General features: G+C 45.6%; 1 protein-coding gene across 3 annotated transcripts; it reads right to left on the reverse strand.

Moving 5' to 3' along the window:
- Positions 1-4,890: 4,890 nt before the first annotated feature.
- Positions 4,891-13,300, reverse strand: SGK1 (serum/glucocorticoid regulated kinase 1). 3 transcript variants are annotated; one of them, XM_012665213.1, is made up of 12 exons: positions 13,056-13,300; positions 10,128-10,203; positions 9,633-9,708; positions 9,130-9,234; positions 8,942-9,025; positions 8,691-8,822; positions 8,344-8,456; positions 7,867-7,990; positions 7,319-7,414; positions 6,691-6,846; positions 6,489-6,578; positions 4,891-6,079 (listed from the first exon to the last, which is right to left on the reverse strand). In XM_012665213.1, exons 1-12 carry the CDS (start codon positions 13,087-13,089, stop codon positions 5,912-5,914), a joined length of 1,254 nt encoding a protein of 417 aa, XP_012520667.1. In that variant the 5' UTR covers positions 13,090-13,300; the 3' UTR covers positions 4,891-5,911. The 3 variants fall into 3 exon arrangements, with proteins under 3 accessions (XP_012520667.1, XP_012520668.1, XP_012520666.1); XM_012665214.1 differs by lacking the exon at positions 13,056-13,300 and adding an exon at positions 11,239-11,676; XM_012665212.1 differs by lacking the exon at positions 13,056-13,300 and adding an exon at positions 10,353-10,563 and having other exon boundaries at positions 4,895-6,079.
- Between the last annotated feature and the right edge of the window lie 1,734 nt (positions 13,301-15,034).

Consider the following 15,034-nt stretch of genomic DNA (forward strand, 5'->3'; position numbering starts at 1 on the left):
TGACTCTCGGGCTACCGTTCACAAGAAGTGCTTGTCTGCATGTACATTTTCTTGTGAACAGTATGTACCTTGCATAGTGTCATTACAGCACTGTCATCATGCCGGCTGTGATACAGTAGGTGGAGTACAGGACAAAGGACACGGAAAAGAGAAACCAAGAACCCTGCCCATCACAGTCCATGGTTTCCAAGACATCCAAATACACAAAGATATCTGTCTGAACACAATGTTATAGGTAACACTGTGTAAACATTAAGGATTGCTCCTAGTCTTGCTGCTAACATCCTTCACAGAAAACATGTGGAAAGGAAAGAAAACCTACAAATTAAAGATGTTCTCACATAGCAAGTTGATGGTGGCCAAATTAGACTAGAAAAGATCACATGTAAGCCACAGTGAAACTGAAGCAATAATAATTTAAGTTTTGATTTGGGTTATTAGTTAACAATTGTCGTGCAATATGAGAAAAACATTTAAACAATTTCTCAAATTCAGCTTCATTAATTTGGATGTGTATGTTTTTCTTAGTAGAAGTATTCTGATTAACACCAGGAAAAGTTTTAACGTCACTATGCTCCTAATACAAGGCTTGAGACATGTTGAATAGGATTCTAGGAGCTTTAGGGGCTTTTTGATGGATGAGGAGAGATATTATAATACTTAACAGGATGGAGCAGAGATTGACCACAGTGTACAGCATCTGTCAATTAAATTGATTGATTCATTATATCCTGGGGATGTCAAAGAAACTGGAAGGTGGCCTATGTCCTAGAAGCTGTTATTGCAGCTGTGACAACCCCTTCAATAATTTAAGTCAATTACCTAAAAGAAATGAATTACATGAAACGTACTTTGCTTTGGATTCATCTTACTTCCTCCACTCCCAGGAACTCACTCAGTCTCACTGATTTGGGGACTTTTGAACCATCTCTTCTCTGTCCTTTACTCACCACCACCACTGGGATGACTGGCAGAAATCTCCTAAGTGGCATTTTTTTTTTTTTTTAATTCCAAAGATCTCTTTACTCTCACACCTCTTAGCAAGAGCCACCAAAAGGTTCTTTTTGATCACTTCACTTTCCTCACGGAAACCCTTCAAACGCTTCTCTTTTCTACCTGATGAGGTCTAAACTTCTACTCCATGGGGTTTTCAAGAATATGAATGACATGGTCCACCTCCCTTCTTAAAATTATTCTCTGCTGTTTTTTTATATCTTTTTCTCCTATTATATAATCTGGTAAAGAGTAGAGGAAATTGGAAAAGGCAATGGGTGGAGAGAGAAGAAATTAATTGGCATTCTTTAAATTCCAATTCCTTCTGGCCTTGTTTTATGAAGAGATAGGAACTGGCTGCATTTCTCCCCCTGCAGAAATTGAAGTTAGACAAGATGTGTCTAAGTTACTACTCGTCCGAAGCTGGAAAGCTGGTCAGTAGAGCTGGGGTTCCGCCCCATCCCATTCACTGTGTTTATGCAAGTTGCCCCCCGCCACCCCCACTGCAAGCCTGCACCAGGAATGCTCTGCTTTCGGCCTCATTTTCAAGATCAAGTTCCTCCAAGACAGCCCACCTGGATCCTCCAGATCGTTCTCAGCATCTCTTTCCTAAGCTACCTGAAAACTAAGTGCCTTTGCCGGACCCCCGAATTGGGGAATGTGCCTTACTGTGTGTTCCTATAACAATTAGTTTTTATCACACCATATATTTTTAATAAATATTTTTGTTATTACATGACAAATATAGAGAACAGTGCATGTATCAGATGTGGGTAGCTTGATGAAATATTAAAAAGCAAAACCACCCACCAGATCAAGAAATTAACAGCACCCAGAAGACTGACCGCCTCATTCACCCTTTCAACCATTAGCTCTGCCTCCCTCCTCAAAGGGAAGCACATCTTGACTTCCAAATAGATTCATTTTGTTTGCTTGCATTTAAATTTTATAGAAATCAAATCATAAGTCTGTTTTTTGTTTGTGAGTTTTATTCTCTGCTGTTGTATATAATTATTCACTCATTTTCATTGCATGGTATTCCATTATATGAAACCACATTAATTTATTCATTTTAACTATTGGTGGACATTTTGAATCGTTCCCATTGGGGGGCTAACAGGAATAGTCGTTACTGTGAACACTATTGCAAATATTTTTATTGCATGTAAGAATGCTCTTCAGGGTATATACCATGGAGTGGGTCATAAGTTATACATATGTTCACCTTTAGCAGAGACTGTCAAACAGTTTTCCAAACTGCTACACTAATTTATACCTCCCGCTGCAATGTTTGTTTTTGCAGCTGCTCCTCATCTTCATCAACCACTGATAGTGCCTATAATTACACGGTCTCCCTCTCCCTCTCCCTCTCCCTCTCCCTCTCCCTCTCCCTCTCTTTTCCCAGCATGACATCTCTCCAGAAGGTATCTTCCTAAAGGCCTGGTGAATTAATAAATGAATGACTAACAAGCACACAGTTGTTTGCTTTTATATTCTTTTGTCACCTCTTAGGCAGTATAAAGTCATGGTTACAAGCATAGGCTTTGGGGCCAGGCTGACGTGATTTGACTTCCGATCTCACCACTTACCAATCAGCCAATTACCTTTCTGTGCAGTTTCCCCACTTTCGACATCACAGGGTTGTCATGAAGATTAAACACATTAAGTATAAAATGCTTAGAACAATGTCAGGCACACAGTAAGGGCTCAATAGTGCGAGCTGTTGCTGTTATTATCCAGTGCTCGGGGCCTACACCCCATTAGAGTCCCTAGAATCAGGGCTGGTTAGGAAGGATCTTAGGGCACCCCCTCTGTGAAGCCTTCTCTAGGCACCCGACCCCACAGAGAGCCTCTGGACTTCTGAAGTTCTCTTTACCCGCTGTTTACCCTCTGTCATGTATTATGGGTGGGAGTCAGGTCTCCCCAAGCAGATGGCAAGTTCTATAAGGACAGTGACTGACTTATTCTTCATGGCAACAGTGGTTTTAGAGTCTCAGTTCAACTTACGAGGATCCTCGCTGAATGAGTCCCCCCAAACTCTTATTGGAGCAGACCCGCAGCTGGAGAGCTGTGGAGAAGCGAGTGATCCTCTCTTCCAATCCATCATCGTGCTCACGTGTGGGCTGGCTGGGGCCCGGGGACAGGCCCCGCTCCCTTAGATAAAAGATGCCTCTGCACGCGTGTTATCGGACATCATGGTGCTTAGCAAATATTTGTCACGCATTTATTGATCTCTCGTTCTTTCTTGACTCCGTGTTCTTCCTTGTTCCCTTCCCACCCATTTGTGCTTGATCTAATCTCCCATCCGTGTGACCAGCTTATGGCTCCTCTGGCACCTTTTGATTCTGGAGAAATACGTACCAGACCTCCCACAGTGATTGACTAAAACCCAATAAACCAGATTTCTACCTTTACGAAAAAGAAAAAAAAAAAAACAACTTTGTAACTCTTGACCGGCCCCTCTGGGTTACCTATAATTAGGCTGTGGATTCCTAGCCTGCATGAACTGTGTTCAGATAAACATGTTATTTAAGCACTTTTTGTTTGAGGAGGAATTTCTAGCTGTTATTGAGGATGAGGGGGAAATATGCAAAAAAATAATAATAATAATAATTCATGTCAGAGCCAGCATCAATTTTTGCTAGAAAAATGCATACTTTGGACTCTGTCACTTGGGTTTGGTGGGGAATTTCCTGTGCAGGCCAGTGTCTGTGGGTAGTAACTCAGCTGCAGAGCTCGACCTGGGGCCCGTCTTGAGCAAGAAGTCATCGACTCACTTTCATCTTATTCCTCCACTGGATTAGGAGGGCGATAAACTAAGTGATCTCTAAATGCCAATTCAGCCTTTAGAAGCCTGGAGAGGTGGGGGAGAGGGCGTGAGGTGAGGTGAGGTGAGGTGAGACCCAAGAGTCTTAAGAGGACAAAAGGTCACAGCTGTCCCCGGGGGAGATCCTGGGAGGGCAGGGTGGAGGGCAAGACAGGAGGGCAAGGCAGCACAGGACCAGCTGTTTGGGGATTCCCTGCTGATTCGCTAGATGTCTGTGTGAAGGGCTGGAAAAGTGAAGAAGCGCAAACACTTCGGACTGAAGATGATGATCTCTGAACTTCGTGCCTCCTTCCTTTCTCTCCTGCAGTGCACATCCCGGGAGGGGAGCTCCAGGAGTGGGCTCTGAGGGCAGCCCCACACCTGCTGGGCCCTCGAGGTGCCGGGTTCACACTGGCTCTGGAGGCTTCGGTCCGACCCACTGACCTCCTCCAGGGTCGTACTCCTGAGGCCGCTCTGGACTCGGGGTCAGCTCCGGGTACTCTTAAAAACCTGAAGTCCGGCCCGGTCAGGTTTGTGGGAACGTATCCATTTATTGCAAACACTCTTACCTTCTTTAGTGACATTCTCCTAAACTTTGAGACTATTTCTTGATTTCCACTTCAATGAACTGCTTTGTTTTAAAGTTGGCCTTCATCAGAGATCCGTCTGCTTTGTTCACTGCAATATTCTTAGCACTCAGGATAAAGCCTGGCCCAGAGTAAGCTTTCAAATATTTGTTGAAAGAATTACCTGTTACTGAAGACAGCCCAATGTCAGGACAAACAGTCCACCTTCCCAGGGCAGGCAATAAATTATAGGGAGCATTACTTCATAGCCATCCCTGCAAGATGAGTAAATTGAAAAGGATTTGTTTGGATGGACGCATGAATGACAGGCACCATAAAACGCTAATGAAGCCTGGAACTGAGGCTGGCTTTCAGACCACCCTATACTCCCCTGCAGTCAGAAGGCACTGCTATTGGAAGGACACCGCTAAGCTGGAAATGACAGCAGGAGTTCCATGGTTTTAAATTTTAAGTGACCCATTACTGCTCCCTCAACCAAAATATACAAAATAACATGACACGATATATGTAAATATTTTTCAAGGTTTTATTGCAAACCAAAATTGGTTTATCACACAAAAAAAGTTGTGTGGTAGGAGGAGGGAAGGATTGTACATATTATAACCATGTTAATTACAGTACATTAAAATGGTGGTTTACATTACAAATAAGCCTATAAGTTTAAATATACTAGTGTTATAACCCAATGTACAGACTTTCTTTATACAATACATACAATTATCAGGAATGCAAAAAAAACATAAATAATGCCCATTTTACAGGTGACATTTTAAACAATGAAAACACCAACAGCTCTGACTCACAACTGGGGCATTGGTCCATAAAAACCCTTTCTAAAAATAGAAATATTTATAGCAGCAATGCTTTCTTTAAGCATCTGAATACAAGTCATTGCAAGACCATTTCAATATAAATTTTAGTTATTCACTATATGTTACAAAAAAAATCAGTCTACACATAAATTTATCTTCCAAATATGGAAGAAACAAACAATGTCCCACATTGTAGTGTCCTGCAAGTGTCACATTGATGCTTATAACAAAATCCATCTGTGATCACGCACACCACACTCATTCCACTGTTCACACAGTAAGTCCACATGGAAAAATAAAGAAATGAAACACTCTGCAATAGGAAAAGCTTTGGAGCTAACACGATCTCTTCAGAAAAGGCACATGTCATAATATTCATTATCACAGCCTAGATAGACCTGCAGGAGACCCCTCTTAGAACAGCGCCTTCCTTCTAACAAGACTACCGCATCTGTCTAAGGCGGCGCTCTAACGCTCATTTCAGAGATAGCACCACGTTGGAAGTAAGAATAAAAATGAAAACCTCATGAGCTCACTGAGAGGAGGATGTGCTCTTTGAAAGGCTTCCAGCAAACAGTGTGCAATAAGATTGCTAAGCTTCCAGAGATGTGCAAATTCTCTTTTAAGATGTCCTGTCAGCTGGCAGCTCCGCCAAAAGGCTAACTAAAACATTTAAAACACACAAAATCCTTCAAAAGCAACCCTAAGACTGTTCAGAGGAAAGAGTCCATGGGAGGTGCGTATGAGAAGCCTAGGAAAGCCTCAGCTGCTTCCTTGACGCTGGCTGTGATGAGGATGCTGTCGGGAGACCTGCCAATGGAGTTGGGGACAGGTTCTTCCGTAAACTCAGGATCAAAGTGCCGCAGGTCGCTGGGTCCACTCTATTCCAAGAAAGAAAACACGCTGAGTGTCAAAAATTCACACTGGATACGGGGAGATCTAGACTAGGCTTTAAATACTGGAGTTCAAATCTTTAGGGCGCTATACAGAAACCATTTACAGAAACCATATACAGAAATCCATTTTAAGCACAAAAATCTCAAAGACTACACACAGTTTAGATAAATGAGGATAATGTTCACTTTTTATCTTTTGGTACTTTAATTGAGAAATGTGTTAACTTCTGTATGTTTTGTTGGGACAAAATTGTATTTTTTCTCTGGGGAAAAATAATGGATCTGCTGAGTAAACATCTGCCAATTTATTCCTTGAGCCCCTCCCCCAACAATTCTGACTTAAAAGAAATGCCCTTTGGGCCTCACTACACTGAGAAGAGAGACAGATACTCACCACATTTGGGTTAAAAGGAGGAGTAATCTTCTTATTAATGAGATCATCCCAGTTAATTAGGGAGAAGAAGACATGACTCTTAATCTCCATCTGTTGAGAAGAAACCCGAGATTAATTTAGACAGGCTTATTCAATAAGGGCAGCGAGGGCTAGCGCGCACCCCCCGTCCGTCCGCCCAGGGGAACAGGAAAACATCACTCACAAAGTCGTCCTTGGCCCCCAGCCGCTTTGTCCTGTCCTTCTGCAGGAGGCCCTCCAGGAGGTGTCTTGCGGAATTTGTGATATTTGGTTTCAACTGGAGGGGCTTGTTCAGAATGTTGTCGTACATCTCAGCTGTGTTTCGGCTATAAAAAGGAGGCTGAAAGAAGGGGAAAATTACTTTGTACTTAATTGGAAGTTTTGTACAGCATACATTACCAATAGAGAAAAAGACGTAAACTGCAATATACTAAGCTGGATTTGAGAAAAGTCTTCCCCTTGAAGTTTTCTTTTCCCTTGTTTTTTAAGTGTCTATTTTGCAAGCTCAAGGGTAGGGGGCAGGTTAGTTAAGTCATGGTTTTCACCATCACACAGGTTAAGTGTGGTCCTATCTAGTAAAAATGCAAAATGTATGAAAGAAAAATCCACTAAGTAAGAGATGATTCTTGTAAAAAAAAAAATACATTTATAACCAATTTGCCTCTCATCAGCTTCTGGTAAGCTTACTGATAAGGGCGAGACACACTGGCCAGACTCGCATTTTGGCCTGTGCCCAGACAAGTATGGATTGCAGGAAGACAGTGGTCCAGAACAGGGACAGTGCTCCGTGGTTCCCACAATGTGCTACTCACCAGGCCATACAGCATCTCATACAAGACGGCCCCCAGGCACCACCAGTCCACGGTCCTGTCGTAGGGCTGCTTGTGCAGCACCTCAGGTGCCAGATACTGAAACACAGACCAGGAAAACGCAGTTCAGAAGCTGAGAAACCAGGCAATCCTCAGAAACCAGGCATCTACCTTGAAAAAGCTAAGGGACCCACAGTAAACTTGGAGGATACATCTCTTTAGATTACCACCCGTTAAAACTGCTACACTTTCTGAGGCTGACTGGCTACCTATGTGTTCTGGTATTTAGGAAGCTACTTAGCACCCAGATATTTCACTTGGGGATTTAGAAACCATTCATGACGTGGATCTTACAAACAGCCAGTTTTAATTAACGCAACAGAAGGCCTTGGAGTTTCTCACGTTGCATCAAATGGCAAATGTATTCTATTTGCACTGAACTGTACTAAGAAGTCTGAGAAGAGTTTACTTGTTTGGTAGTTCAAGGCATTATTGCACATATCTCCTGGACGAAGGGGATAAACCAGTCCCTTGATCTCAGGAGCTCGTACCTCAGGTGTGCCACAGAAGGTAGATGTCGTGCCATTGTGCTCAATGTTTTCCTTGCAGAGTCCAAAGTCAGTAAGGACAATGTGTCCCTGGGAATCTAGCAAAATATTCTCAGGTTTTAAGTCTCTGTAAAACAGTGAATAGGAAAGTAATTGCATAAGTTAATTTCATTTCATAAGAAATCCTCTGTAAAGATAATTGCTAAAGGTATTAGAAGCATTTTAAATTCACTGCAGTTGCATAGTGAATAAAAAGGGGAGTCCTTGTTCTGCTCATCTATTCTGGATTAGGCACAATCCTACTTGGCTGGTTCCCTGGTGGCATGAAGTTAAGACAGCTCACATGCTAGGGGATCTGGTTTTAGGTGACCAAGTCGTACAGAAACAAATTACTTTAAGGCTCTACCTAAGAGCTAGGGCCAAGAGTCCTTTACACAGATTCCTAGGAAGGTAGCCTGAAGGGCTGGCTCTTCAGCTCACCTATAAACAATGTTCAGAGAGTGCAGGTAACCCAAGGCACTGGCTATTTCAGCAGCATAGAAACGAGCCCGCGGTTCCAGAAAGCAGCGTTCTCTCTGGAGATGGTAGAACAACTGCAAGAGACAGAACAAAGTCAGTCTGGGTTGCCAAAGCATTTAATTAATCTCGACACATATAGCTAAAGAGAACAATTACAGGAAATGGCCCTAAATAATCTATTAACTATTTGAAACTTGACAGGTAAAAGGAAATGCTAATTCTGGTAACTCCCCCCTCCCCCGCGCCCCCAAGTTATCTTTGAAAACTTTCTTCTACAACTAAAACCCAGTGTTTGTTCCCCTTCCTACCTCTCCACCATTAATGTAGTCTAGGACAAAGTACAATTTGTCAGCAGTCTGGAAAGAGAAGTGAAGGCCCACCAGGAACGGGTGTTTCACATTCTTCAATAAAACATTCCGCTCCGACATAATATGCTTCTCCTAGGAAAAAGACAATTAAGATTTAGTGACAAATTTCAACTTGGCACCAAACGCCAAGGTCAAGATTATTTGAGGAATGTCTCTCTCTCTAAGACCAACACATCAAGCATATCTCATACCTCCTTCTTTTTCAGGATTGCTTTCTTCTGTAAAACTTTGACTGCATAGAACACTTCTTCTGCCTTGTGTCTTGCTAGAAGAACCTGAAATTTCAATTAAAAAATCATTTTTCTGTCCTCATCCAGGATAAGAATGTAAAATGAGTACATGACGGAGCGTATCAAAAGATGTTTGGACTTGAAATTACCTTTCCAAAACTGCCTTTCCCAATCACTTTCAAGAAGTGAAAGTCAGATGGTTTAGCGTGAGGGTTGGATGACGGGCCAAGGTTGATTTGCTGAGAAGGACTTGGCTAGAAAAGAAAACGTTCTCTTTTAAGATCATTGCTTCAAAGGAAGACATCTATAATTAAGTACAGACAATGTGAAAGACGTTACATCTACAAATGACTGAGGCAAATCCCCATACATCTTTAAGCACATTCAAAACTACTTTTCATCCATACAAGTCATTATTTCAAATGAGCATGGAAATTGCACACAATTGTCTTATAACCAGATAAACTTTTATGAAATATGCCTTTTAAAATAGTTCTCTGACTCAATACTCACTTGTTATGCCATAAACTAATGAGGCACCTGCTTTGATACTAATTTCTAGAAATGCTATTTTCATCCATCAGTGTAGCAGTATTAATTGGCTCATTTGCAATTTTCCCCCACAGATGCAACACACATGGAGAATACTTACTGGGGGAGAAGGGTTGGCATTCATAAGCTCAGGCTCCTGAGGCTGGGAGATTTTCAAGATGGACTGAACTTCAGGACTGCAAGGAATAAACGAACAACTTAGAACCTCCTACCTCGCCACTAGGGGGCACACCAACATCAACAGTGAGTATCTGGCTCAACTTTTCCGGGAGAATTCAGTGTTTAAACTGAAAACATCCCAATTACTCGGTTAAAGAAAATACTAAACCCCGCTAAATACAGATATTAGAGTTGTTCATGGAGGGCGTGAATTAGGCAGACATAAAAAACTTCTTACATCTTTAGATTAAGCCAAATCAGCGAATTAATTTTAATGTCTAAAATGTTTCAAATATATTAGAATTTAAGGAGAAAGGAGATCCCCACCCCGCGGGAAGTCTTCGCCTTCCCGAAAAACACCGTGACGAGAATGAGTCTTTACTGCTGGTAAATTCAAACCACCCTATTCGATTTCCTCAAATCACCCCAAACTTACTGCTTGCATGCATAGGAGTTATTGGCAATCTTCTGAATAAAGTCGTTCAGCCCCATCCTCCTCTGTTTCATGAAAGCTGTGAATTAAAGAGGAGAAATAAAGACACATTTAGACGGCTTCGTAACGTCCAGCTACACGCACACTAATCTGTTCCGGGACTTTCAAAAAATTTCCACTTTGTGTATCCTGGAGTAGAAGAGTCCAGCCTTGTCCCTACACACTCACCGATGAGAATTGCCACCATTCCCCTCATTCTGGAGTAAGTGAGCGTGCCCCTAGCAGCCTCGGTTTTCACCGTCATTGCCACGCAGGGAAGACCACAAGTAGTTAGTAACCGGAGACTGACTCAGCCAACACGGCGCTCTGCCGCGCGCTCGGCCTTATATGCGCTGCGTCTCCTCGGGGGCGGGGCCCGCGCCACAATGAGGAAGCGGCGCGGCCCGGCCCCGCCCCGCCCCCGGCCGGCGCCGGGTTTGCAGGCGGTGCAGCTGCCGGCCGCTGGTGGTTCTGCTCCCCGCTGGAGGGCGAGCCCCGGGCGGGGGCGGGGAGCGCGGGGACCCCCCCCGGGGAGGGCCCGGTGTAGGGCTATTATCTGCTGCCTTCAGCACCCCCGTCCGGAGAGAGGGAAAGCGCGAACAGAGGGGGCGGGGAGGGACGGAGAGTCCGGGGTAATTTTCCACCTTTCTCATTTATTCCGCTGGGCATGGAAATCGGGGTCGCGGCACTGAAGCGCTTTCCGCCCGGTGCGCGGCGACCGGGGTGGCTTTGTACCCGCTTACACCCTTCCTGCAGATTCCCTCTCCCCGGCCCTGGCGCCGACCCTCTCCCGGATCCCGCCTCGGCCGCCCCAGCCCCGGCCCCGCGGCGCGCGCCCTGCCGGGGTTATCTCTCCGGCGCTGGGTGGCGCAGCGCGCGGGGACCTGCGGGTCATCGCGGGGCGCGGGCGCCCGCTGGGTCCTCCCCGCCCTCGCCGCCCGGCCACCCCGGCTCCAGCCCCGGCCCCAAGAGCAACAACAAAAGCAGCCCAGGTCGCAGAGCCCGCGAACCGGGCCGGAGCCGAGCAGCTGAGGACACGAGCCAAGTCCCCAGCGGGGCCGGCGGCGGCGCTTACCCAGTCCGCTCAGCAGGAAGGACTCGCTCCGTTTCTGCGCCTCGGCCCTCTTTTTGTGGCGGGGCCGCAGCAGAGACTCGAGCCGGGCCCGGGCCAGCGCGCCCTGCATCTCCCCCATGCGCGACGGGCGGCGGGGCGCGCGGAGGGCGAGAGCGACCGGCGAGCACTGACGTTTCCTTGAAGGAGCCGCCGTGACTCAGGCCGGGCAAGATTTCCTGCCCCGAGTCCCAAAACAAACAAATGGCCCTTGTGCGCGGCCGAGTCGCTTCCGAAAACGCCTTTTTTGTGCTTTTGGCCAAAACCAAGCAAGGCTGAAAAATCCCAGAACTTGGAAGAGGAGGAAGGAAGGAAAGAAAGAGGGAAGGGGGAGGGAGAGGTCAGGAATGTGTAGGGGAGGAGGCGGAAATAAAATTCGTCTGTGCACTAAAGGAAAAAAAAAAGTACAATCTGCATTTCACTTTTTTTTTCCCCCTGAAGTAATCTCTGAGAACATTTTGTCCGTTCCGCATGTAATTTTTTTCCTCGCCTTTTAATCCCTGCCATGCCAAGAACACGTGAGGAGGGGTGGCAAGGTAAGGGAGCGGCGGCTTCGCTCTGGGGCCGACCTGGCATGACCCGGGCGTCGCCAACTCCCTCTCCGGACCTGGTCCTCTCCCGCTCGCCCACCTGAAAACCCCGCATGTCGCGTCACATGGTCTGAGGATCCCTTTGTCCTCATCTTCCCTACCGTCCTTGGGTTTATCTCAGGACTGACCCAGGACTCGTCTTAGTTTTGCCACCTCGCTCTTTCTCGCAAGACCCACATCAACTGTGACTCGTTATCCTGAGAGATTAGCCGGGTGACTCCGCTCCAGAAGGCAGAGAAGGGAGGGAAGCTGCAGGCGGAGGCCCCGGCTCTGCAGAGCAACGACGCCGGTGCCTTCCAGTGACCCCGCGGCGGCGAGATGCCCGGGAGCTGCAGTGTGACCGCGGGGCGGGGACGCGCGCCAGCGCTGGCCGGGAAGCCGCAAGCACGACTGGGCCCGGAGCGAGGCAGACAGCTGCAAGTTACCAGTATTTGCAAGGCCGGGTACCTGGCGCTCGCTGGTGCTGTCTGCGGTGGCTGCCCTGCCATGACCCCTTGCTGCCAAGGGCGCTGCCATTTTAGAGTTGCCTACTGGCTCTGGCACACTCAGAAATACCAGCTGTCAGACCAGGAATAGCATGTGAAGCGCTTTTTCCTTGGTCGTGGGCAGGGATTGGTTTTACAGGCACAACCACCACATTTGCCCTAATATGATCTCTCAGCTGCTTCTTGGTTTGCTCAGTTGCAGCAGCCTCCAACAGGGCGAAGGGGACACACATCCTTCCTCCTGGAGTCTGGCTGGGAGATTCTGCTCAGTGCCCATTCTTTAAAAAACACTATCTAATGCCTGAAATTGACGCTCCAGCCTAAAGCAAGGTTGGCAATTCCAAAACACACTAACAGGCCCATGTCTGCTTCCTCTTGCATGGATTCTTCACAGCGCATGACTTGATTATGGCCAATACCACCTACCCCACATCCCACCATTCATCTAGCCTAGCCCAGCCCAGCTCTGCTCCCACCACGTTCCTTCCCCTCTTGAGAGAGCAAATTTTGCTCAGACTGCCCAGAAACAGTAACTGTCAGGAAGATTTTTGCTTGCTTCTTTTAAAACATTAAATTAAGAAACCTTCCATCAGAGACCCTTCCCTACACCACCTCATGTGCCTTCCCCAGGCCAAGTAACCTCAAATCCTTTGAGGCATCTTTGTTTTACCCATCCCATCCAAATTACAGTACTATAAGCACTAACCTTTCAAAGGGGATTTTATAGCCTCCTCTTTCATTCTTCAGGTTTCCCGGGACACGAAAGTTGGGGCTTAAGTCCTGGAGGCTGGAGGTAGAGCTCAGTGACAGCTGGAGTAGCCTCCCTGCTATGGGCCTCTGATAAGGCTGGCGGCTCTGAGATGACAGGAGAGCACGAGCCAGAGGCTGCTGTCCTTGTTCTGTTGTTATGAACCCCACTTTATATAAAGGCAATTTACATACAGGAAGGGAACAAGCTACAAAGTTCAACACTGGGCCATTTATTCCCTCTGTTGCAACATCACCCAGAAAATTACAGTCATCAGCGTCCCAAGTTTATTTCACCCCCAGCAAGACACACAAGAAATGTAACTTAACTGATTATCATCACAAATCAGTCCAGAAAAAAATTCAAAACACATGCGTGGGGTTCATTTTCTCAAAGAGACTCTACGGCATGCATTCCAGGAGGGACGTGGAATTCAAGTTGGAGGGCTCTAAGTGGACTAGGGAAGAGGCACAACCGTATGATTTGTGGTTGGAACAGAAAGGGAGCGTCTGATGTGTCCCTTCCTCCCCTCCCCTAATGTTCGGCACTTGGAGACGGATGGTCTGCTAAACTTATCATTTAACGGAGAAAATCAAGTTGTTGAGACTGGCTTTTCTTCCAACCGGATACCTGATGGGTGGAGCAGGCGCCCCCTGTTCTGTCCCAGCAACCTACTAAGACTTCCGAACAGGAAGGTGACACACGGCAGAGGGGTGTGTGGGGGGAGGTGGGACTGGGGGGGCTGTGTGTGACGCGCGCCTGTTAACACTGCACAGGCTTTAGGTTGCCCTGTAGCAGCTATTCAAATGCTTGATCTGTTCTTCCTTCCTGTCGCCAGCCTCTTTCTTTGGTCCAGCTAATCCTCCTCCCGGGAGGAATTCAGCCCCCTTTCCTCTTTCTCCCCAGCGGCAAAGTAGCCAGAGTTGCCTCACCCAACTCTGCGTGTGTAAATGCAACCTAGAGGGCGATCGAGTTCTCTGGGAGAAGCTCACTAGAATGCATGATTTTCCTCTCTTCTTTCCTGTGGTTTGGTCGGTCCAGAGAATTTCTCTCTAACACCTTGTGCAGTCATAGAAAATACAGACGGCTTGATTTGAGATAGGCTAATTACCGCCCCACTCCTCCAAGCCAGTCGTCCCACATTTATGCCTGGGAGCTGGGAAAACCGCAATCAAAACTCTCAAATAGAAATGATTCACCAAGATGTAAAGTTTGCACAGAAACAAAACGTTTTCCAGTGCGTGTGTATTTTAATAATTCAGAAAATTGTTTATTGCTCCTCTTTTAATTCTCCTTATCGATGCACTATAAATGCTAAAACCTGAAAGCTTCACTAAGGTATGACTTTCCATTTAAAGGCTCACAAATGACTGATATTAATATTTGTCAACATATTAAAGGAAATATTTTAAAAAATATTTTTATAAGGACTTAACTATACCCACTCTTGGACTACTTCTTAAGTGTGTCAGCTGCATTAGTCATGATTCTCTAGATACAGTATCTTCCACTGATAACAGGGCAATATAATTGTTTTATATTGCTTCAAAGTGCCATAAATTTCAAAACAATCCTGTGCACAGTTTAGGCTCCCATACTTTTTGATTCATTGTTTGATGCATATAGAAAACCTTTCTCTGGAGCATCCTCAAAAAAATACATAGAAACACCAGAAAACGTAATTATTACTCTAGAGAGCAACTGGATGGATCAGTTTTTGTTGAAGGTTGTCACAAAATGCATGTCTTTTTTTTTTTTTTTACAGTATTCATCAAACAGAAGATGATGACTTATGAGTTTATTCATGATAGCGATTATAGACAAGTTGCTAGCAGTGGTGGTTATTTAAATGTCTATTTACAGAACACAGGTTCTGTAGTGATTATTACCTTCCATATTCATAATTGTCAAAATTGGCATGCATAAAGAAGGTAAGA

Source organism: Propithecus coquereli, unplaced genomic scaffold (assembly GCF_000956105.1).
Source record: "Propithecus coquereli isolate 6110/MARCELLA unplaced genomic scaffold, Pcoq_1.0 Scaffold98, whole genome shotgun sequence".
NCBI lineage: Eukaryota > Metazoa > Chordata > Mammalia > Primates > Indriidae > Propithecus > Propithecus coquereli.